The sequence below is a fragment of the Lissotriton helveticus genome, chromosome 1_1 (genome assembly GCF_964261635.1).
Source record: "Lissotriton helveticus chromosome 1_1, aLisHel1.1, whole genome shotgun sequence".
In the NCBI taxonomy this organism is placed as follows: domain Eukaryota; kingdom Metazoa; phylum Chordata; class Amphibia; order Caudata; family Salamandridae; genus Lissotriton; species Lissotriton helveticus.
The window spans coordinates 1470890855-1470916453 of record NC_136057.1 but is presented as its reverse complement, the minus strand read 5'-3'; the positions used below and the strand labels follow the sequence as shown (position 1 = coordinate 1470916453).

Sequence of the window (25599 nt, the reverse complement as noted above, 5' to 3'; positions counted from 1 at the left end):
GCATAGTTTAATCAGCACTCCAACACCAGCCCCTTGAACTGGGCCAGGGACTGTATTGTGTCTCCCCAGTAGCCCACAATATGCGTACATCCCCATGTCATATAGAGGAAGTCTCTTACACTAAGGAGTTAGGTCCTTGGCCATGAAGTCGGCAGGACCATCAATAAATTGCATACAAAAATAATTGCCAACTTCACCTTACTTTACGCCTCCCAATTGAGGAAAACAAACCAGAGTTACTATATGGTCTGTTTGGTATATTTACTTGATACCTTTTTACTTTTTATTTCATTAAATTCAAATAGTATAGGTATAAAAAAGACAATAAAATACATTCAACAATTTTGACATCAATTCTCAAAACAAATACTAACATTCCACATTACATGTCTACATGCCACATAAATCGACATTACATATATAAACACCGTATTGATTTTGATCAACAATTAAATCCACAAACAATAATCTCTAACTAAACAAAGGACAAAGTGAACATTTAGAAACTGTTATTCAACAGGCAGCAAATCGATGCATTACAATTAATCAAAGTCATTAAATGTATTGCAAATTAATGCATTCCTGATTCAAAGGCCGACGCGTTTCAAACCCATTCCTGACACTGTATTGGTTCTCATCAGGGCTCTGTCACTTTTATTTATCTACAGGATATATGTAAAAACACAAAAGACATTCTATTTTAGTAATTGTTTTTTTTTTTTGGCAACCACCTCACCACCATTCGCAAATGGCAAAAAAGCTGTACCTGAATTCCAGCTTGTAGCCAGACGTCCGCATTACTATTCACTTTCTAGCTCATATGTTTCTTTACCTAAAATTGCAAATTATCGTTGTCAGGAATTTTTATTTTAGAGCTCGGGAACTCGTATACAAGAGCATTGCTACACAGCCTACCTTTTCTGATCTTTATCTTCGTGTTTGCACCCTTATCGTTTTTGTGTTTCGTGATATATTCAACTACTGCAAACAAATGGAAACATTGGAGTTTTAATATACGTTTTCCATTTCGTTTAATTGTCTAGTTATCCTCTTGTGGAGGCAACTTTAAACGCATACCTTATCTCCATTTAGCGCCTTCATTCGCAGGGTGCTGCACGTCTCGGTTTTTTGGTTTATGCAATTGAAGGGATAGTCCTACGTGTTCCTGCAAGTTATTCAAAAAGAAAGGGTGGAGAGAAAATTCTGTCACCCATGTGTACTCATTTTGGATGTGTATTTCACATTGTTTTCAATCGGTTAGGCACACCTCTGTTCCTTGATAGCGCGATCCCGCGCTATGCAGTCAATGAAGTGTTCAACCATAGTGGCTGATATCACTAAGGTGATATCAGCCCCTATGGTTGAACACTTCATTGATAAACAACATGGGGAGACAGATTTTAGATGGTCAGTTTTGTACACTGTAAATCAGTATAAATGTTCTTTTGACACAGAAAAGTTACTTCTGCATAAGGAAGCATATCTGATTCTAAAATTTAATAGCGCTTTAACTGGACTGAATACATTGTCTGAGGTTTCTCGACTATGATCAATTTTTTTGCTTGTCGAAAAATAAACTGTTGAAGATAGGTATTTGCGCACTTATAAGTGAAAAATGATGGTTAAAAACCTTTTAGGATGGGGCCTTCAACAAGAATGTGTAAATATGTACAAATGTTACATTAATGGCGGGCTTAAATAATACAATATATTAACTAACTTAAAAGTTTCCAAATAGCCCGTTCCAAGATGGCCCCCATTTTCTGAAAGGAACAAAAACACTTAAATAACACACTACAAGATGGCCGCAATGTCAAAGGACTAAGCGTATCCATACTCGGTACGTACGAGAAGGAGGTAAGACGCACGATACACTTATGTGAATAGATATTAAGTTATACGTATCAGATACTTATTTTTTGCCTGTGTAATCACAGGAGACTAGCGATGGAGGAGAATAGCGCAGCAGCTAAGTAGAATAAGACGCACTGACTGCATAGCGCGGGATCGCGCTATCAAGGAACGGAGGTATGCCTAACCGATTGAAAACAATGTGAAATACACATCCAAAATCAGTACACATGGGTGACAGAATTTTCTCTCCACCCTTTCTTTTTGAATAACTTGCAGGAACACGTAGCACTATCCCTTCAATTGCATAAACCAAAAAACCGAGATGTGCAGCACCCTGCGCATGAAGGCGCTAAATGGAGATAAGGTATGTGTTTAAATTTGCCTCCACAAGAGGATAACTAGACAATTAAACAAAATGGAAAACGTATATTAAAACTCAAATGTTTCCATTTGTTTGCAGTAGTTGAATATATCAAGAAACACAAAAACGATAAGGGTGCAAACACGAAGATAAAGATCAGAAAAGGTAGGCTGTGTAGCAATGCTCTTGTATACGAGTTCCCGAGCTCTAAAATAAAATTTCCTGACAACGATAATTTACAATTTTAGGTAAAGAAACATATGAGCTAGAAAGTGAATAGTAAAGCGGACGTCTGGCTACAAGCTGGAATTCAGGTACAGCTTTTTTGCCATTTGCGAATGGTGGTGAGGTGGTTGCCAAAAAAAAAAACAATTACTAAAACAGAATTTCTTTTGTGTTTTTACATATATCCTGTAGATAAATAAAAGTGACCGAGCCCTGATGAGAACCCATACAGTGTCAGGAATGGGTTTGAAACGCGTCGGCCTTTGAATCAGGAATGCATTAATTTGCAGTACATTTAATGACTTTGATTAATTGTAATGCATCGATTTGCTGCCTGTTGAATAACAGTTTCTAAATGTTCACTTTCTCCTTTGTATAGTTAGAGATTATTGTTTGTGGATTTAATTGTTGATCAAAATCAATACGGTGTTTATATATGTAATGTCGATTTATGTGGCATGTAGACATGTAATGTGGAATGTTAGTATTTGTTTTGAGAATTGATGTCAAAATTGTTGAATGTATTTTAGTGTCTTTTTTATACCTATACTATTTGAATTTAATGAAATAAAAAGTAAAAAGGTATCAAGTAAATATACCAAACAGACCATATAGTAACTCTGGTTTGTTTTCCTCAATTGGGAGGCGTAAAGTAAGGTGAAGTTGGCAATTATTTTTGTATGCAATATAGAGGAAGTCGGCAGCTATTTGCCTGCAGCGTTTATATGCCGTAGACATCACATGATAGATCTTGGTGAGACTTTGTATGTCTTATAGAAATAGTGGAAGTGTATGCTCTTAAAATGCGCATTTAGAGACACCTGTTTAACTTGTTCACAGGCCTTTTTGCCAATCTGTAGATGTAAGGTCCTCTGGGCAGTCACTCCCCATCACTCCTGGGCCCTGTAAGTAGTCCCTCCCTATCCTTGACTAATGCTGCATAGAAATGGGTAATCAACCTCCTGAAGTCCGCCAACGCCAGCAGTTCTTGCACTGATTCATGCTGGCTCTGAACATTACCCGTTATTTATCTAGGCTCCAAAGAAGTCACATTTATTTGATGGTTTGAGTTTTCCAACCAAGCTTATTGGCTTAATCTGTATCTGCTCTTATTTCAGGGAAATTTCCCTTCATGATCTGTCTTTATGTAATGTATTTAAGGCATTGATCGAGAACACATCCATTCACTTCTATACAATGGTAAGTAACTCCACATAGACTTTCTTTTGTGCAGTGCCTTTTCAGGCACTTTGGTCCTCTGCCAATTCTGCTTTCAAAAATCCTACATTTGCTTATGCGCCTATACTGATTCAAGCAAAGCAATTTAAGCAAATCATCGCTGCAGGATACATTTTGACTTGCAGTCACCTGGAAGTGACCTTGTATTGTGGAGCTTTTCAAAATGTAATCCTTGCCACGGGTTCCCAAAATCAAATTTTCACTTATTCTTTGCACCTTTATATGATTAAATTTGCGGATAGTAACCACATTAGTACTGCAGACTAATTTGTTGGCAACCCCTCTGTGTTATATATGTTGTGCAGTTCCTTGCCTATCTATTTATATGTGCCCAGGACCTGCATTTTTGTGGCTTCCTACTAGTTTTTCACATCTGTTTTTACCAAAGAGATCCTGCAATAATGGTTGTTCCATGGGTTTCCTTAAATGTGCACTGGCCTTTCTATCAAGGACATGCTTCAAGCCCTTCTGTGCCTAGCACTATAAAAATATGTAATCTACGCTTGTTACTTTTACTTCTTAGACTTGCGGTGTAAGTGTACTTTTGCTAGTTGTTTGCGATGGGATTTTCCAAGACACATTTTATGCAATGTGAGTGTAGTATTTCATATCTACATTCAATCGAGGCATTGCACAACAATGCGTTCTTATTACAAGCTAACTTTATGCAGTTTGCATCTAAATGTTTTGAAAGTTCTTAGTTGTGCCACTGACCAATTAAGGTTTGCTTGAGTATGACAAAGTACCCACTGAAAGAGCAGAAATTAATAATTACAAACATCAGTCCTTCTCTATAATCCTCAACAAAGATAAAAACACAGGCTTCATACTAGATTACTCGTACAGACATAATTACCAAGTTATAACAAATAGTCACATCTCTTTCCCCTCATCCCATCTCACCTTCACTTCTTGGGTACATTCCTGTGTGTCTAAATGTAGTGTCCTTGTCCTGGATGTCCCTCTGGTTCCAGAGTAAATGGTATATCATTTCTTCCACGGATTAATGCCGTTTGGTGAGCGTGACGTATTCATTCATTGTGGTGTTAGGTTACTAGGAACCTCTAGTGGATGAATTAGTAAATACACTTTCACTGGGTTCCATATGTCCTTCGGATGGGTTGTGGGTGGAAGCAGTTCCGCGTATATCAGTGTTTTTCCTGCCAGAATATCCTATCGCGGAGCCATTCTCTGAACTTGGGGGCCCTTCCCCGTTCCCATCTGCTGGCTACTCTACACTTAGCTAGAGGGAGCCCCAGTACGACGTACCTCCTATAAGCCACATCTGTCTGTTCAGTGTATCTTAGCAAGGCTAATTGTGGGGATGCTGGTAGCGACATTGTTGTCATTTGTGCCAATGCTGTAAAATCCTGTTGCCAATATTGATTTATTCTGTTACAGCCCCAGGCGAGGTGTAAAAAGTGTGCCACCTCAGCTCCACGTCTATCATTGTCGCTGACTCAAAATGTATGCATCTTAGCCGGCGTGTAATAAGTGCAATGGAGAAACTTGAAGTGAATTATACGCAAATGACTACTAGCAGATATCTGTCCCATTTGTGTACAATAATACTCCTACTGTTTATCTGTCAGCTCAGATCCCCTCTCCCTTTCCTATTGCCCATGTGCAGCGTACTGACTTGATGTAGGGGTAGTTTGGACATTGTGATATCTAATAGTTTCAGCTCTACTTCTAGCGTTTGCAGTGTCTTGCAAATATCTCGAAGTATTCCAGACCCTTTAGCTATGTAGAATCCTCTAATTGTGACCTTGAAGGCCTCCCAAACGGTGGCAATTTGTGTAACCCTACCAATGTTGCGCTGGAAAAACAGTAATCCCTTGACCTAATTCTGTAGGGAACGCTGTGTCTAACAGCGTCAATGGCATACGCCTCCAATTCCTATGGGATGTGCTGATCTCTGGGACAGTGTTAAATGAACCGATCTGAATATGTTCTCGCCAGGTGATCTACCCTGGTGATCCAGGGTCCCACACCCCTAGAGACCACCCAATAGTCTAGCCTGGATCAGGACGAATGGATTGCAGAGTGGTGCATACCCACCTTTGCCGCGGGGTGTAAGTGTCTCCAGGCATCTATGAGGCCATTTTCGGTAATTATGCCTTGCAATAGTTTATGCGTTTTGATATAATGATGTGGAAGGAGGTTGAACCTATCCCATAATGGATTCAGTGTTGTGTTGAAATCCCCTCCCCAGATCAGGTGTGTAGATCCTATCTCAAGTATCTTCCCCCAAAGTGTAGTGTGAAATTCGGGGACGTCTGAGTTAGGGTCGTAACAACTCACCAGTGTGACTGATGTGGAACCCAGCCTCACCCACATTACAGAATATCTGCCTTGCTGGTCCTGAGCAGCTCCCATTGGAACGTACGGAGTGTGCTTCTTAAGCAGAATTGCTGTCCCCCTGGAATATGTAGAATACAATAGTGGTGGTGTGGTGTGGCTCACTGGTTAGAGGCGGCAGACCTGGGAGCAGAGGACGGCCCGGGACCAGGGTTCAATTCCCAATGCGGCAGGGTCTTGGATCAGGGTCAACGGACTCGATAATTCTCGCCTCGGTGCCTACTCTAACTAGGGATCACACTCGGCAACTCTGGGTATTAGCTTGCCTCATCTCCACAACGGCCCCCCACATACGCCGGGGATGCCTGGTTTCACCTTGGAGGTACCCAGTAGGGACCATCTCGCAGGGAAAGCTAGCACGGGTTCCCCAGCGGTCTACAGCGCAGAGATACTCCTTCGGGAGTCGATTCTAGCGCTTTAAAAACCCACAATCAATCAATCAATCAATGAGAGAGCTCGGTGTTCCGCCCATTTACCCATGAAGGGCGGGGTGGATCTCCTGCAACATTGCAATTTGGACACGATGACTGTCTGAATATGCTAATATCTGTCTGCATTCGCATAGATCCTCCAGCCCTCGGACATTCCAGGTTATCAGCTGTATTCCCTGTGCCGTTTTACAGTGTGTCATGATAATATTGAGGGGATTATTTGGAAAAAGGATCAAGTCGTACCCCTGCCTGCATTTATGGATGTATGTAGTAGTGTTCCAGTACACCGTTTTGACTGCATTGTACCAAATCCCAAACTCCATCCCATTCCCCCCCTTCCACAATGGCATCCCAACTGTGCTGAAATCACTATTCCAACCCCTTCTCAAATATCCCCAAACTGTAGATTCAAATATCATTTCAAACCGGGGCGGATCTCCCTTTGAGATGTGCATGAGGCTAACACAGTAACTCCCTTCCCCCTAGCTGGTAGGCAGTCTATTGAGTGGGTGGGGGGGAGGTGGGAAGGGTGCCTGGTTCTGATTTTGTAAGCAAGTCCCAGTATTTCATTTTTCTGCTTGATGTGTCCAGTAGCGGCCTTGGTTTCCATAACCAACATTGTCGACTTTAATCAGTTACCTGGATGCAGCTGATTCAGATCTATTCACTGTGCTATAATACTTAGTGGGCATGGAGCAGTTTTCTTACATCACACTCGTCTCCCACAGGTTACACTCATTATGATGAAGGGGATGCTACTCTCGAAGGAGGGTCCAGAGATCTAGGGTGCAAATCCTTTTGCAGGGCGCGCTTCAGGAATTTGCCCACTTGTTGCATGTTTACGAAGAAGTGCTGCTTGCCTTGATGCATAACTCTGAGGTGTGCCGGGTACATTAGGGCATAATCTATTTGCGCTTGTCTCAACTTCCTCTTTGCCGGGTTGCATTGTCTCATAGCTTCTTGCATGGCGGTTGTAAAGTCTGGGTACACTGTGAATTAATTCCTTTCGAAATGGAGTTGCCGCTTCTCTCTAGCTAGTCTCAATGCAGCATCTTGATCGCGGTGATTCAAAAGTATTGCAATAGTTGGATGCGGCGGTGTTCCTGGGGGCGGTCGAGGACCCAGCGATTGATGTTTCTTTTCCACCACCATATGAGGGGAGAAGGAGTCTGCCCCAAAAACGGTGCCCAGCAATCGCTCAATGAATTCTTCCATCTGCCCATTGTTCGCGCTCTCCGGTATCCCTAGTACTCTATTATTGGCGTAGAGCGCTCTTCCAGATCTTCGTTTTTGGCAGCTATCACTTTCAATAACGTATCCATTGGCATCTGTACGCCGGTCGAAGTGACTTCTGCACCCGAAATCTGGCACTCCGCCTCTGTAATGTGCGCATCATGCTTTTCAAGCTTGTGCACTATGGAGTCCATGCGGGTTGGCATGGAATACATCTTAGCCTCTATGGAAGTGAGACTGTGCCTCATGGCGAGCAGGAGCGCTTTTACCCCAACATCCTGATTCTGTGCAGCCTCTTGGGGTTGGTCCATTCCTGTGTGTTCAAGTTCTTCTTGCTGTGCGTGCGTCAACTTCTTGGGTTTGAAAGTGAGCTTTGCTTGTTTCCCAACTGTTCTCCCCATTGCCGAACACAAAACACCTGCTGCCAATGCAAAATTTGTGGTTCGTAGTCGCTATTTACTAACGGAGGTCAACCTTTCTCGTTGGGGTAACGGAGCGCAGGCTGCAGCTGCTTCATATTACCCGTCTGGTAGTTGATGTTAGCGGTTCTTTAGTATTAAGGGCAAAGGAGTTCAGGAGAGGTTGTATCTAATTGCTCCTGGTAGACCTTCACCTCGCCAGGCTTCCACCAGCCACCATCCTGCCCTCTTGAAGCTATACAGTCCATCCTTAGTTGCAGAGGTGCTCCGTACTTCTACTCTGTAGGGACACCCCAAGTGTTCACTGGTCATGAGGGTTTTATATCCAGTTAGCTGCTTTTTTTTTAAAAGTTGAAGTGCACTGTATATAACGTTTACTGCTAGCTCTGTAGGGGCAGCTCGAGTGTTCACTGGTCGTGAGGGTGTACAAGGTTATTTCCCTCTCGCTGCTTTTACATTGAAGTGCACTATATAAAACGTTTACTGCTAGCCAGGGGCAGGCCTTGCTTTTTAATGGTAGCTGCAGTTGCTCGTGTAACACAGGCTTTTTCATTCAAGATGTGCCTCTCGCAGCATCAATGCATCAGGTTGCGTGGGGGAGCAGAGAGGCCCAACGTTTTCCGCAGTTCTCTGCGTGGGCACACAGCGCTATGTCCCTTTAACGCACTGATGACTCACCTGTGCCAAGCAGTACTGTCTTTTGGTTGCTGTCCCCTCGCGTGCGCTGCCCCCGCATACACCTGTCTTGTAAAGTCCTGCGGGGGCGATCGCACCTTACTTGTCTGTTGCGGCCTCGGCCTCAGTACCGGAGGGGGGAGGGAGGGAAGTCCCCTGTGATCTGCAGTATCTTCCGTGTCCTCTTGTTGGACTTGGCCCATTTCCCCCCAAAATTTTTCGCTTTTCACCCCCCCTAATTTAGGATGTCTCCCCCATGGTAGAAAGTTGTATAGGCCATGTGTGGTATGAGATGCCCTGTTTAATGTGGAAATGTAACGCTATGGTGTGTGCACTTACTTTATCCCCATTGTGGAAATGCACCTTGGTGAAATGCTGCATTTAAAATGGATGCCAGGGCTATGTGTTGTGCCACCTGACTGCAGTGGGTTAGCGGTCTAGTTGTTTGGTACCCAGCCATCCCAGCATTTGGCGGGAAAGCCTGGCACCCAGGGTGCTCTACTCCTCCCCCTGAGCCAGTTTGAACTAGTTCCCCAGAGAATTCTAGAAGGCTCTGGCACTGCCTGGTAGGTGGGGTGAGGGGCATATAAATAAGGGGGCTGTGCCACCATGTGCTCAGTCAGAGCAGGGACAGAAACGTGAGGGGACCTGCTGCCGGGGTATACCGCCACTTGGGCTCGTGTGCTGGACCCTGCACTTTACTAAAACCCCTCTGCTGTCCCCAGGGCTAGTGGAAGCCCCACTGCAGGAGTTCAGGCTGCTGTATAGGAGGAGGGCCACGCTACAGTGGGGGATGGTTAAGACCTACCGCCCTGTTTTAATGAGTTCCCACTAACTGCTGACCTGGCCCAGTAGTGCCTGCTGCTCTGCCACTTGCCCCCTGAGGAAGGAGGGCCATCCTAGGTCCCTGAGGCTGGTGGGACTTGGCGCCGCACGAGCGCTACATCTAAAAGCCCCTGAAGGGAGAAGGAGCGCTACCCCTGGGGCCCTGACTGCTCCCTATCGCCTGTAAGGGAGGAGCGCTGGACCTGAATGCTAAGGAGCACCTGTAACTGCGCCCCAGGAGGTGAGGAGCTGTCACCTGCTGCTAGCGCTGGGCTGCTAAAGCGCTAGTCTGAAGAATTCGCTGGGCCCTAAATGCGAAGCGCTGTGATCTCTAGGCGCTATCTTGCCTAGAACTGTGCCCTTGGAAGCGCTGCTCTGAACGCGCTGTTGCAGATCACCGTCGCCTCCTGGGGGGTCGCCAGAAGGAGAAGCGAGGAAGCGGGAGCCTAGCCGCATGTCCCAGCCTTTAGCGAGTGCTTACCCCGCGTGATTGCGCCCTGCTGCCACTCTAAATCAAAGCGGGTGTCCACCCCGCGTTAGCGCCGCCTCCGGAACTGCCCGGAATCACCGCCGCAGCCCGGGAGCGAGAAGAAAGAGCGTGCCGCGTCTACACCCCAGCGGGAGCCTACCCCGCACCGCAGATTGCCACCAAAACTCACCGCTGCGGCCCTAGTGCCGCTGAAGGAAGTGTCCGCCGCTGCCTGTGTCGCCGCCGCGGCCCCTGGAGCCGAAGAGGGCCACTGCGGCATTGGCGAGGCCCGAGCCGGCCTCGGAAGCCAGAACTGCCTTTGTCACCTGACGGGGGCGCCGGCCGCGGCATTGGCCGCGCCCCCCTTCCTTGCCGCATCGCCATTGGCCTTCGTGGCCGCGCCCACAGCCAGCTGCGCTGGGACGCGGCTGGCGCCGCACGTCCCGAGGACCGTGCCCTGATTGGCCCTGAGGCCCAGGGACCGTCTGGAGCCTCGCGCCAGCCGACGGTAGCCCCCGGTCCCAGGAGGGGCCCCGGGTGAAGACCGGAGGAGGCAACGCTGTGCTCCCCCTCCACAGCGACCGCTGCTAGCCCTTGTGTGGGCCCAAGCTGCAGGAGGGCAGGGTGAGACGCCTGGAGAAACTACAAGTGAGGCGCTGCTGCTGGCAGGGCTCCTGCGTGGAAGAGGAGAGCCCCGCACGTCCAGAGGAGACCGAGGACGAGAGCGGAAGAAGCCCGGTGACTGAGGGCTCTGCTTTTACCTGGTGGGGGGGCTGGAGTCGGGGCACACTGCCGGTGCCCACCCCCCCTGTGAACAACAAGTAGGGGTGGGATTTGTACAGTGCTCCCATCACCGAGCCCCAGAAGATGGACTCCCTCACACCACCCACACAGGACTGACTTCACACCACTGCCCCGCTGGGCAGTGGCAACGGTCGGGGACCCCCAACTGGCCAGAACTCAGCGGGCCCCTTAATTTTTGATTGTAGGGTCCTAGGACACAGGGATCCAAAGGCTGACCTACGACGTTTAGGCGCTTAGGGGCGCATGTTATGCACTGTATGTATTGCCCTTCATGCCCGTAGGGTTACGCCATGAGGTTTCCATCCGATGCATGTTTCAACGCCTCATGTGCTCTGTTGCCTATTAGTTTGTCCCATGCAATTCGGCCTAATACTTATGTCAGGTTGCTTCACCCTTAGGCCTACGGGTATGTAAAGTATGCCTACGGAAATGCTAGAGTGTGTAGGCCCATGATGATTTGGATTCGGGGTTAGTGCCCCCATGGATATAGGTGGCACTTCATGCGCAGATGTGTACTGCCCCATGCTAATGTGGTTTATGTCCCATGAACCTATATTGCTGATGTTCTATGCCATTCCTTTTTGTGTTTCCTGCCCCCTGATTTAGGCCTATGCCTGATGTTAATGCTGGGTGCTTAATGTTCCTTTCTGCAGGAGATGCTGATGCATTTCATGCTGTGTTTGTATACCTAATGTTTTATTTTATGCCTAGAGTTAATGCCTACGTTTCCCTTGCAATATTGACCCTAATGAACTCACCCATGTCTTCTTTTCAGTTACCCTGTAAATAAATTAACCCTGGGCGTAGTGGGGCTCCGCGGAGCTACGCGGAGTGGGCGAGAAGCTACGCCCACTCCCGCACTCCGCGTAGCCCCACTACGCACCTCCCTCCCGCTCTCCTCTACATACATTATTTAAGCAAAATACCCTTAATAAAACAATTTTAAAGCACTTACCGTGTCCGGGGCACGTCCGGGGCTCCCTCTTGGAATCGCGTCGTCATGGATACCAATGCGTCCTTTCTGTGCATGTCACACTCCTTCTCTCACTACCAACCTGACTTCTCCTGCAAAACGTAGACTGTTCTGTAAGTATAGGATCTACGCTGCTACATTGTATTACCATTTTTTATGGTCTGAGACCCAACCTCTACTAGTGTATCAGTAAAGGTTTTGTTATTTGTTTGCTTGTTAAATGGTTTTGTTTATATCCTAATAGCCGTGCCTTCTTTTTCCGCCAGCTTCACTCCTGCTATTTCACCCCTGCCATAGACATTTATCGGGGATTTACCTACATTAAGCCTGCTTTGCTGCTTCTGGAAATCTCCAATTTTTTTGTGGCAGCCGTCCAGGCTGACTGTTGTACTCTGTGATAGTTTAAGACTGAGAGAAATGCAGATAAAACCTCTGCTCGGTAAAATCCAAAGTAAGTGGAGACCAGCATTGTTACTGAGACCCACGCAGCCGAGTCCTGCTTGAGTGAGGAGCCTGACCTTCCTAAACCAGCTTTCTTCGAATCTCAACCCTTACATTTCGTAGCAGAGCTAGTAAATGTACACTTCCAACCAGCCGTTCTAACGAGAGGAAAACAGGTCTCATAAAAAAAAACATTATTAAAGCTAGCAATAACATTGTTGCCCGACAGCGTCTACTACTTTTAAGGTGAGCATCAGCATCAATGTTTCTCTTTTCTGCCTACAGAGAGACATCCTAGAGGGATAAGGCTAAGCAAGCTTTGAGCTGCATGAATGGGAATGTAACTGCCACTATTTCCATCCATATATCAGACCGGGGGGTGGGGGGGGACGTGACCCGTATCGCACTTAAATGGGGATTGGGATAGACTTTGTAAGGTAAACCCCACAAGAATTGCACCTTGTCATCACTTGTTCAGTAATGTCTTTTTGATTTTAAGTCCATCAGTAGGTTATCGGATCTTTTTAATGCATTTCATAAAATATCCAAATATGTATTTCCTTGTGTGAGGCAAAAAAGTTAGCATGCATTCTGCATTTATTAAGGGCATACTTCGGAGGAAGTGCCGAGTACACAAAGTATGCCCCTCACCAAATACTGACATTCATTACAAACAAAACTACATATTTAAGGTTGTTAAATGAGGTCTCTGAATGATCAGTTTGCGATAAAACGATTAGGGTTGGGTGGAATATTCCATTCTACCTGCGCAATTGGCTGAATTTTAGCAGCTCCGCGTTACTCCTGGGCAAATTACGCCAGTCGTGGCGTTGCGGGATTTTTTCTGGTGCACTCCTCCAGAATGGTAAGTTGGGGAGTGCTGTCGTGATTTGCCGTCGACTAGCGCGATTTCCGGATGCTAGGAAGACATCCGGTGAGTTTTCTAACGTAGGCGGTTGCGACCATTCGCGGTCAGAAGGCTGCTGCTAGAGAAAATCTACTCGGGCAGCAGTAGAATCAACTAGAGTAGCTTCAGCTTTTGGCACACTTTGTGGTGCTAATTGCGTAGTTTATTTCAGCACAGAATGTGCTACTAGTGCTATATCACAGCACGAGCAATGCGTTGTGCCTATTTGCGCCCATTGGTGCGCCCATTGGTGGAACTCCGCGGAATCTTACTGAGTTTTTATGCCACTGCGGAATTCCGCTGAGTCAAATTCCGTGAGTTCTGTACACCTCCAATAATGATGTCCATGTAGTTTAGTTTTTCATTCCTCGTTAAACAAGTAAATATATTTTAATGGATTCCCTAGCCCTAGTGGGGTTTTGTTATTATTGTATACTCCTGTGCCTCCACACACCCTTCCTATAGGAAGACATCAAGTTCTAAAAAAGTCACTGCTGAATGCAGATTTTTGTGCTGTTAATTGTCGTTTTGAATGTCACTTTTGTCCCTACTCTGTATGGTTCAGTTCTTGGGTTTTCTTTGTAACTTTTTCATTTAAAAAATGCACTAATTTGGTCCTCTGTCACAAGTATTTACCGTACTTTTGAATGGGAGACTCCAAAAGTGGGCAAATACTACAAGCATGGTCTCTAGAAATGAACACACAGCACTAAAGCTGCCCTGGTGCTTGACACAATACTCCAGATGTCATGTCCAGTACTGCAAAATACTTAATACACAAACCCTTTTCTGTGCACCCCGATGATACTCAAGCCCTCTTTCATGCATTCTTGATGTGCTGGTGAAATACATATGGCTACAGTAGATAAATGTCAGATTCAATGTCACATATATATTTGTGTACTAGTAGAGCTCCTCTTCAGGTAGTTAGAAGCTGGGTTTCTGTCTTTTTTAATCTTCGCGTCAGTAGCACATCACTGTGAGATTCTTATGTCAGCTGAGGAGCCTGTGGTGCCAGAGGCAGGACTTGCCCAGAGGGGAGGGAGACGAACTGCTGCCTCAGCCAAGATCTTCTGTGTCACATGAGGACGTTTTGATGAGTCGGCTGCATTGTAATTCAGTGCATGAGCATGTATATAAGTGGAGCACTCCGACAGAGCAGACCATCCTTGGATCTCTGAATGGAGCTTTACAAGTAGTGTTTAGTCCTATTGATGGCTGTGTGTGGCACTGGCGGCTTCCAGCTATGGAGGACTACGTGGGGCGACAAATGGGCGCAAAAATATATAAGCTAAATTCATATTGACATGCATTACATTATCATTTTAAAGTTAAACTGTTTAACTTTAAAACAGTAATGTAATGCATATCGGTGATTTGAGGCATAATACACACAATGTTTTTTTTTTTTTAAATGAAATAAAATTCACTTACCTTGCCGCACTTCCTCGCTCCGTCCCTGTTTCCTTCTCTCTTTTGACCCAGCCAACTCCCCTAACCGAGCCTGGTGCTGCTCTCATGCTGTTAACCAGCATAAGATCAGCACCAGGATTGGATGAAGCAGACTTGTCAGTGCTCCAAAGGACACTGCAGGCCTTTTGCTCGGTCTCAAGGTTTAAAGTGTGCATGTCTGGCTGGCCGTCGCAAGATGGCCTGCCAAATAGATATGCGCACTTTAAAGTGCCCAGGCCGTCACTCCTCTCTGCTGCTGCCAGTCCGCAGCAGCTCGCACCTGTCCTGAGACTCGACTCGGGGGTTTGCAGAGTCAATGAAAAATAAAGTGGTAATTTTGTCTGTGGTATTTTTCATCTGGAGGCATTTTAATAAGTGGGGAGATGCTCCTCCTCCTTAATGGAGGAGACGCGCCCCTGATGTGTCGGTCTTAGTGCTGGAACATTAAGGGTATACTGTCGCTCAGAAGTCTGGTCCATTGGCTTAGCCACATGCGATCCAGTACTGGATTGACAGGAGAAACTGTAAGTTAGGATTGGTGTTCCTCCAGCGTTGTGTGTTGGTCCCGGTAGTGCATAGCTATGGTCAGTTGTAGGTCCAGAGTTGAGTGAATGGGTAAAGCTATGTGTGGATATCATTACCAGAGAACGGGGAGTTTCTGTTTGGGACTAATAAACATTGGCAAAGCTTTGCAAAGCCCATGCTATTGACGTAGATGAGAGTGCTGATTGCCTATAGTGGGGTGGGTGTCACAGCTGTATATGTTTCCCAGCACTAAATTGTCGGGGATGCTACAGGTGAGTGAGTGGATGTTTTGTCAGACTTGTGGGTCAGTTCTGCTGTAGGTTAAGTATGAGGCACAGTGTGGAGGTCTCGTTTCTGCAGTAGCACCGGGCATTGCAGGTCAAGATAAAGGTACATCAGCAGAGCCGTGCGTACATTTTGGTCTTGCAATATACAGATTGGTGATCTTTAGGACTGGGATGGGGGCAGTGCTGTGTGGGTGCCATTACAGGACTGAGATTAAATTGATACATCGGATATCCTCTGTCATAGAGTGTGAAAATCACACCTATGTAAGGCTTTAGTACTGTCTCACTCCATTGGCTTTCACTGTTGCACCACCATCAGTCTGCTCTTTTGAACCCATTGATTAGTACCATTCTGTGGCTTTGTACTTGCATCATCACAGATGCCTGCTCTCTATAAGATCTCAGTGTGCATACCTTTGTCACTGGACAGTGGGTGCCGCTGCTTCATCAGTATCTCTAGGGTCCGTCTTTTCCTTGATCCAATGCCATAAGGTAACTGGACACTTGGGAATGTCAACACCAAATCTGCTTGCCGATATTTCAAAAATCCTACTCCTTTCTGTTTGTGCTGGGGGTGGTGTTTTATTCATACACGGATGTATTGTAGAATTTATATAGCCTTTCTACCACTGTTGAAGCCACTACTTATTGGTGCCCTTTCTGAGTTCATAGTTGGTAGAATGTGGGTTTTGTTTCACATGCACAGATGCTATTGAATGCAGTCCGTGAGAATTGGAAGCATGTTTAATCATGGTATAGTTAACTGGTAGCTGAACTTAATATAAAGTGTTATAGAAAGAGTGAGGCTATGTCCTACATGCAGTTACTTACCAATTTATAAGATTGTGCCGTATTGTAACATGAAAGAGAAGAGCAAAGCTTTTACCACTCTCTAAAATTCGAGATAGTTGTTGATGGTCTTATTCTTGTAGAAATTGAGTACCAGATCTTGGCTACAACCAGCTTGAGCAAAAGCTTTGGCCAGTGGAAGATAATTTGAAGGGAGTGAGTGTCCCAGGTGAGGGCAACCTTGAGTGTAGCAATATAGTTTCGCAGTAAGTACAAATTTTGTTGAAAGAAGAGTGGTCCAGTGAAGTGAAAAGATTTAAAGGCAATGGGTCTAGCCACAGATAGTCAGTCTTTGTAAAGACTGAAGGGCTTGTGAAACGCAAGTCCAGATATGTTGATTGGAGTGACGTCTGGCAGTTGTGTTGTGGATTTCCTATATGGTCATGTTAATGAGGGGCTCAGAGATATACAGAGTAGGCATAGTCAAAACTGGAAAGCACTCAGGTGGTGTTAGTTTATACTGTTTGAGCATTACCTATTATAAGGGTGAATTTGATATAGGAATTACATTAATAATCCATACATGCTGGGGACCATCAGGAAATTAAATTAGCTATTGTCTAGAGTTGCATGATGCTGAGCAGAAATGGTGCCCGGGATCGAGCTGTGATCCCTGCGCCCCGGAATCGGCTGCTCTGGCCACTGCACCACACCTGTCCCATATTATGTAGAAAGTTACTTAAGCAACCTGATTTGCCTGTGCCACACTCAAGAGGTTGGAGTCCATAATAGCCTCCAGATTTATCACTTCTGTTGATAGTTTGGTGATGGATCTATATCGTTTGGTGAGATGGTGAAGAGCTTATAATTGGTCCATTTTCAACATGCTTCTGTTTTCAACCTGTTTAGTTTGAGGTGGTTAGTTAGCAGCCATTAGTCAACGTCTTGGAGGAATCTATGTCTGATGGTATTGAGAACAGGAATCAAGGTCTGATGGATTTTCAATCTGTGATTTGGAGGTCATCAGAATGTTTGTAGCAGGCGAGTCTGAAGAGGTAAATAATATCAGATGAGAGGTTTGCGGAATGGATTAGCAGAAAAGAGGGGATGCAGTTTTAATGGTCTGTAACTGTAGGGCGTTAACCTTAAAGAGAAGGGAAGAAGTGAAATGATGAAGGATCTGTTAGGAAGGAAGCAAACCATTGTAGAACAGTACTTTGTATTTTTTTGCTGTCAAGTCTCTGTAGAAATGTGGGGTGCTAAGCAATATAGCATGTGGGAGCTCAAGTAACAAAAGTGACACAACTCTACTTGAATCGTATACAGTTTTAACGTCCTCCTGTAACGTTATCCAATGCGGCTTCCATGCACAATCAGGGTAGAATCCAGTTTGGCAGTCCAAAAGAAGGTTGTTTCCTTCAATGAATGCCAGTGTTAGGCTGAAGGTTGATCTTATTATAAATTGCTTAGGAACGGACCATGGATATCAGCAAACAGAAGCATACGGCTTCTCTGTTTTTTTTATCACACTTAAATAATTTCTTCCATTTTGTTTCCAATAACAAATGTGCAAACTTCAGAAGCTGAATAATCATTAAGAGTTGTGGTTTAGAAGTCGCAATGGGAGGGTGGAGCCTGCTGTATGCCAGGTCATCCACTGCCCAATGGAAATACTTCCTTCTGTTTTCTCTTTTCCAGCCACGTACCCCGAAGATGGATATAGAAGACTGCAATGGACGCTCCTATATCTCTGGTACATGATTTTAATGTCTCTTGTAATTATGCAAATCCTACAATTTAATTATTTATAGTTTGTAAAGCCACATGCAAAATTATCTCCTATAGTTTGAACCATTCTCTAGGATTGTTATGGATGTGGCACTGCACCCGTTAACCATTTTCAAGCATATGACCCATTACAATGATCTGTGACGTATGTTTTATATTTAAAGGCTTATAGCATGTGCTGCTGTAGATTGCATGTTGTGCACCGTACAGCATTTTAGTTTTGGATGCCAACATTGCAAGTTGTTTTACCTTGAAGAAGTTGTTTCACTTTTGAAGTGATACCTTTCCCAACCACCATAACGCATCAGCACACAGACTCCACCTCAAGTTGTTTATTTCCCACTGTTAGGTTCAGACCTATCTAGGAGTGATCTTCTTTTGTTGCTTCACGGAAGCTGTAATCTTGTTCACTAAAATGCCAACTTAAATATGCAAGGACCATTTGTGGCCACTGAATGCTTCAGAGCTGAATCGGACTAAGAATCCTGGGATGAGGTTAAATGAGTATGACTTGTGTTGATTGGGGGGGGGGGGGGGTAGGGGGCGAGGTTATAGAGAACACTCTGTTTTAAGTTCTGCCCCCACTGTAACAAGTTGCCTTGGTTGGACCAGCATATGATCTGTAACCTCTGCCTTCAGAAGGACCATGGTGAGTCCACCTTTCTAACGTGGAAAGCATTTTGATGCAAAAAGATAATTTAGTACTGAAGGGATGGATGGGGTGCATTACAGTATGTAGTGCACAGTTTGGACGTACTGTCAAAGGAACATTCTCCGTCGGCGAAACGCCAAGCCTTGTGGCAATCCGGTGAGCTTTGGGAGCAGAGTCCCGAATAGATGACATCTAATAACTCCAACATTGAAGAGCAGTTTTTATGAGGATCCTCTGTGAAATCCACACCCAGGAGTAAGACCACACCTTGCAATTCCCACATCTCATACCAAGGATCCTGTTTTGATCTTCACCACTGAGCCGCAGTTCCAGCGCAAGGAATAGCCCAAGGACACCATGCATTGACTCCCAAGCCACCTTTGAGCAGGCCTCAATAGTCGACACTGCATACTGTTCCTGAAACCCCTTGGCCAGAGACTCCTTGTGCTCCAGAAACAGAGCCTTGATGATGAGAAAGCAAGCCTCGAAGCAGAGAAACTGCTTAGCTCCCCTCAGAACTGAGAAGGCCCTGAAGTCTACATCGAAGCCAGACTTGAGCTCCATTCCACGTGACCCTTATTCCTGCCGAAGACAAATGAGACCAGTCTGACATACAGCAATGGAGGATTTCCATTGACCTAGTCTTCGGCCATTTCCATGCACCGCCTCCTCCAATAGGCCGACCACACATCAAAAAAATGCTACGTTATTGTTGAGGCAATTTCGGAGGTGCTTACGGCTTACCTCATACCAAAGACACTGCCCAGGGAACCCACATTCTCCAGTATTGAATCTTCCATAGATTCACATGCTTGTATTTTCCCCGTCATCATGGTGGGAGTCTCACGGTAACAGAATGACCAAAGCAGTATCATAGAGATGAAAGAACTGCATAGCAAACCCCATAGAGACTGAAATATTTGGTAACTAGACCTCCTTATTGTTTGGTCCAAAACTCAGCCAATCAGTAGCAAGCCCTGACATCACACTCCCCAGCAGCACTCTCCTACCTCAGATTTCCAACCCCAAGTGAGAGACATAGATATACTCAGAGGTAAAAGGTTCTGCCTGAGAAACGGGGAGGTGGGCGGGCGCATGTGAATCTATGAAAGATAATACTGGAGAACTATAGTGTTCAGGTAAGTAACTAGTTTCTTCTCCAGTATCGAATCTTTCATAGATTCACATGCTTGTATCAGAGAAGCAAGTTGTACCCAAAAATCATAGCGTTTCCAGGATAGAACCTTTGTACTCTGGTTCTGCTCCTAAGTTTCGTGATGTCATAACCATTTGACACCATTCACCATCACTGGATAATCACATATAACAGCATTTAAAGTTCGAGCATAAAATAAACATTGTTCATCGGTCTGTGTATTCTTGAAATTAGTCCCTTGTAGACATATGAATATATACACATTTGTATACCTAGAAAATAGTTGAATAGAAAAAAGTGGTACCTTATTGGAATAGACGCCGTAGAATGGCTTGTCCCACTGCCGTATCCTCCTTCCACGCAGTATCTAGACAGTAATAGCTAGTAAAAGAGTGGACGCTCTTCCAGGTTGCTGCTCTGCAAATGTCTGGCAGCGACACTCCTGCAAATAATGCCATTGAAGTTGCCATTCTTCTAGTGAAATGCGCTTGTACCTTGGAGCGCAGTGGATTCCCGGCTTTTTCATGACATTTGACAATAGCCAATGTAATCCATCTTGAAATACTTGATCTTGATAAAGGCAGTCATTTTCTCTGTCCCTCAAAATTTATAAACAGTTGGTTAGACTTAGTATTGATGAGTGCAGGACTTGTGTGCCTTGACCCTTCCTTGCTCTACAACCTTCATAAATGCCTTTTTTCATGCCATGCAGGAGACAACAAAATTGGGTGAAACATAAACAAAACTGAGATCTTCTGAAGTATGCTTGTGTTTTTTCTCCACCACGAGTGAGATACTTGTGCCCTTGACTGGGTCCTTGAAATTCCCAGTGGAGCAATTCAGAATGCTTTTAAGCATGGGTAGTAATTCCACATTCAACTCCATTTTTTAGAGAGTCTTGTTGAGAAAGTCATCTTCCTGTTCCTTCACATGAGTTTTAATCTTGCGGTGGTCTGATGTACTTTATGACAGTGTGACAGGCGGTTGTATCATTGGGTAGAGAGGGTTCAGTTGGATATGGCTCCAAAGTGCAATGGATTGTTTCTGTCGTTCATGGTCATCGAGTCATCAAAAAGTTTGGTTCAATATACTGGAGCGGTGATAGTGCGGGTTGTAAGAAACTAGTTACTTTCCTGTACACTATAGTTCTCCAGTAGTATCTTTCATAGATTCACATGCTTGTATCTTCCCCGTCGTCATAGTGGGAGTCTCACGGTAACAGAAGGACCAAAGCAGTATCATAGAGATGAAAGAACTGCATAGAAAACCCCATAGAGACTGAAATATTTGGTAACCAGACCTCCTTATTGTTTGGTCCAAAACTCAACCAATCAGTAACTTCCTGCAAAGAACCAGAGACAAGACCCAACTACATCTCTCTATGGGGAAGAAAACCACCCCAAACCTAAGTACACAATATAGTTCAGCACTCAGTTTTACAGTTAAACAGTTAAATAACATGGATTGTAGTCCATAGTCTGCAAATAGAGAAAACAAAGTAACAGTCTTCTTAGTGAAAGATTGGGAGTGCCCTATTTAAGAGACATTCTGGCATTGCGCCCACTCGTGTTTTCACTGAAGTGTTGGATGAATAAAGAATGAACTGTTAGCCTTTTGATTTTAAAAGAGAGTATGTCCCTTGATAACGTGCTCCGAATACTGTGGCTTAAATATATTAAAAGCAGTCTTGAAGAGGTAGGGTGTGCTGATTTATACTCAAATCCTGAAACTATCGTAAACAATCATTAACAATGCAATAGGTCTCGCTTTTGCAAGAGTTTAAGCTATTGGCATTGTAAATGGCCATGCCTTTTATTTATGTTTTAAAAACCAACACAAATAAAAGGCATTGTCATTTACAATGCCGATAGCTCAGTCTCGCAAATACGAGACCTATTGCATTGCAAATGCTTGTTTTAAACATGTTGCAAAGCAGCACAAGCTGCTATGCAACATGACAAAGTAATAATATATATATATTTTTTTTAAAGGCTGTGACCCGGCAGCGTTGACCACATCATAAAACCTTTTTCTTTAAGCCATGTTGCAGAGCATCCTTCTCTATTGTGAAACATGTATATATTAAACAAAAAAAATACTTTGCAGGGTGTCTGGAGGGCGGTGTCAACTTATTAGGAAGCGGGAGAAGGTTGGGTGGAAAACAATGGAGGGCAGGGGTGATGGAAAAACACTGGCAGGATGAAGGAGATCTTCATTTGGACATGCACGCAATAAAGATGTATGTCTAAAAGTAACCAGAGTACCTGCAGGAGCCTTCGGCCACTGAAAGGACACAGGAAGCTGTACTTGGCCCTTGACACAGACGAAGAGTCAAAGCCCAGGAGGAAGCAAAGGGCAAAAAGGTGGCGCTGAGGGCAAAGAAACAAGAGTGTCAGGGAGCCAACCGATGGTAAGTAAAGGCAATTCTGGGCAGCTCCATATATACATATTTAAAAAAAAGCTTTTGCTTTTTAGGTTTAGGCGACACCTAAAAAGGGCCTCAGATTACAAATAACTGATGTCCTTAAATCCTTAATCCTGTGTAGGTATTGCTCTTAACATTTAGCATGACGCTCCTTGGCTGGAGCATCTGTGCGCATAATAAAAACGCATAACATAACATAACATAACATAACAGCAGAGTTTACTTTGCTGGAAATGCTGGGTTAGGAAGAAACCGTTGTACAGAAGTAGAATGATATACGTGGAAACTGAAACCATTTTTGTAAAGGACGAGTGCGTTCTAAACATCACTTTACCTTTCTTTAGGTGTCAATTGTCAAAGCTAACAGGTTTTGCCTTTAATGTGTGTGTTGATCTACTGCTGGGAGAAAGAGCACCGAGCAGGAAAGGCAAGTGTCCAAAAGGAAACACTTTTTGAAGGCACATGGCAGAGAGGTCTGAATGGCACAGTGACTTTCATCCCTTTGAGGTAGATAAAATTAGAACCCTCGAAGTTGTAGAACAATAAACATCCGGTTTTCAGTGAGAAGATACCCTCTTGGGTGAAAGGGCGCATAACAAATACGTATATTATGTTGTGAAACAGCGAGGTAGGTGCAGGTGTAACAATGCAAGTACAACAGAGTGCAGCGCTTTTCTGGTGCAGAGGTGTGTAAAGTAAATGCCAAATAAGGTTTGTGAGACGTACTGTTTGGAATGGACCGATAAGTATTATTTAGGACAAATTACACTTGGTAACTTTAAAATGTCACTGGCAGTAAGGGTGGAGGGGTATTTTGACTATAAAAACAAAGATATTCGTAATTACAAAGGCGCAAAACTTAGGTAAATTCAAACATTTACTTCAACAGTGACCTGCGGCTCTTCGCAGTAGCTTCTGCAGCATTCCCAGGGGCCGCTTGAAATTAATTTGAACTGAAATTAATTTTAACTACATTCCAAGAACTTGCACAATGGAATTAAAAAGATTTATTATAATGTATAAAAATAATTTAATAAGCGCAGCTCTGTTCACTTATTGACGTTTCGAAAAGAAACGCTTGGGAGAGATTCAAAGCAGTACAGTTCCCCGCTGAGCAGAATACATTACATACCAGTTCAAACAAAAAAAGTCTGCACTGAGCAGATGAAATGTTTGACCTTATGGTCAGAGGGTCGAACACAGGACCACTCATCCTTTCATCTTTCATAGGTTGATAAACTGAATACTCCTGATTTGGATAACAAACATCTGGTATTGGGCGCCAAGATACTCTTCCGGTCAACGTTCACTTTACAAATACTTCTGTGGTGTTATGCCATAAAACAGAAGTTGAAGCAATGAAAGTACTGAGGAGCGCAGAGGTGTAAACACCCCCGCCCCCCTGTGTTAATAGTTTGTAAAGTGTCTGTGTCTCGTGACTGCACATTAGTGACCTGTACAGTTTGCATCTCAAGCGTGGCCATGAACCTAACATTGCTAGATTGCATCTCAAGCATGGTCATGTAAATGTGTAAATGTGTTGTATTTGTAAAGCACACGGCTGCCCACGCGACGGGGCGTCCCGGCGCGGCACTCATACCGCTATGGAACCCTTCCTGGCTTTTCCATGTCAAATGTCCACTCCTGGGCTCCCCCACGGTGAAGCCAGGCATCCAAGCGCTGCTGGGGCCGTTGTGGAGATTAAGCAAGCTATTGCCCAGAGTCACAGAGTGGGACCCATGATTAGACTAGGCACCGAGGCGAGATTATCAGGTCCGGGGAGATTAAGTCCAAGAGCCGCCGAGATGGGAATTGAACCCTGGTCCCGGGCCAGACCTCTGCCTCAGGGTCTGCCTCTCTAACCATTGAGCCACGCTTCTCCATGAACCTAACATTGCTAGAGGTACTGTCGCGTGGCACGAGAATATGTGCCAAGACGAATGAAAACCCAGATCTTTTTTGACGTAAACTCAATATTGAGCACATGACCGTTCACATCAGCGGTATATGTATAACAAGCGCTCGCAAGGCAGCTGCTGTTTATTTTTCATTGCGCTTTAAAGTGAAAGTGCAAAGCAAAATTGAACACCCTGCTGCCTCGACAGGAAAACACACAGTCTCTGCCGGGATCCCCCTGTCCTCCTCGTGACCCTGTGCGCCTCTGAGCTCCGTGCCTGCTTCACAGCTGTCGTGAAGACTTTTATTATCTGCTTGTTAAATAAACAAGCAGATAAGACAAGTCTTCACGGCAGCCGTGAAGTAGGCGAGCTAGTCCGGGTGGGCCGGACCAAAAAGCCAAAGGGAGGCATCGAAAAACCCTCCTTTCCAATTTGAAGCCAGCGTTTACCATAATTGCTCACGCTACCCAATTGAAAGGAGGGGCGGGGCTTAGAGTCCCTTTTAGAAATTTTATAAATGCAATATTTCTCGCAGGCGAGGAGTGCATGCGCGCTCCAACGCCAGGCCAGACCTAAAAAGAATGTGTTGATAATTAGGGAATCCTTCATTACCTTAAGGAAACTGGAAAAGGATGAGAGGGAATTGCGGAAACCGAGTGTCCGCATATTTTTAATGCTTAAAACAACTCCATCCACTGAGCCTTATGTTCTGGGGTCTTTATCCACCTATGAACGGTTTTTATTGACCAGGTTTTGCCTGGATCTTTTCACCTCCTGCCTGCTAGTCCAAGAGGGTGCAGTAGAGGTCAAGTGTTAGCACCTTGTGGCTGCGACGGACAGTCTCCACAGGATCTGCTACGTTTTATGCTTTTCTGTAAATTTTTGGCGGTACCTCGTAGGTACCTTTTAGTTCCCATTTTAAAGAGGATGAATTTTAACCAGGCTCGTCCAGCTCTCCTGTATCTCCAACTGTTGAAGGCGGATTGTATATTTTGTATTGTTGCCTACCTAAAATCCACTGTGAAAACAAGGGCTTGTTTGGATAATTAGCTATTTGATTGAGGTAACAGCGAGGAAATAGTTGCCTACGAGGATCAGAATACCCCAGTAGGGCTGTATTAATCTAAGGGGGATATTGCTTGACTCTGCACTGTGCACTTTATTTCTAGAGATTAATATGGGAGGTTGTGCAATGGGTACTTATCATATTTTACTGGGTTGTTATTTTACGGAATCATGTTCTTAACGAAATTTGGATCTCCTGCAACTTTCCTGGTTTTATCTACGTGAAACTGATTAATGTTTGTATTGAAATTTGGATCTCTTGCAACTTTTATGATTTTATTCATGTGAAACCGAATAAAGTTTATTTGATTGACTTGTACAATGTTTCACTAAGAAGACTGTTAC

The 25599-nt window shown here is 44.6% G+C and overlaps 1 protein-coding gene across 10 annotated transcripts in view; it reads left to right on the top strand.

The window, feature by feature from the left end:
* The window catches only part of IKZF4 (IKAROS family zinc finger 4), a 316988-nt gene that overhangs the window by 48554 nt on the left and 242835 nt on the right, over nucleotides 1-25599 (top strand). For 9 of the 10 annotated variants that reach the window (XM_078686319.1, XM_078686311.1, XM_078686318.1 and 6 more), the window contains one exon: nucleotides 17969-18023. The exons of the other annotated variant lie outside the window; for it this stretch is intronic. In XM_078686319.1, coding sequence (XP_078542445.1) covers nucleotides 17984-18023 — 40 coding nt within the window. In that variant the 5' untranslated portion in view covers nucleotides 17969-17983. The remainder of the gene's footprint in view (nucleotides 1-17968; nucleotides 18024-25599) is intronic. 10 annotated transcript variants of the gene reach the window in all.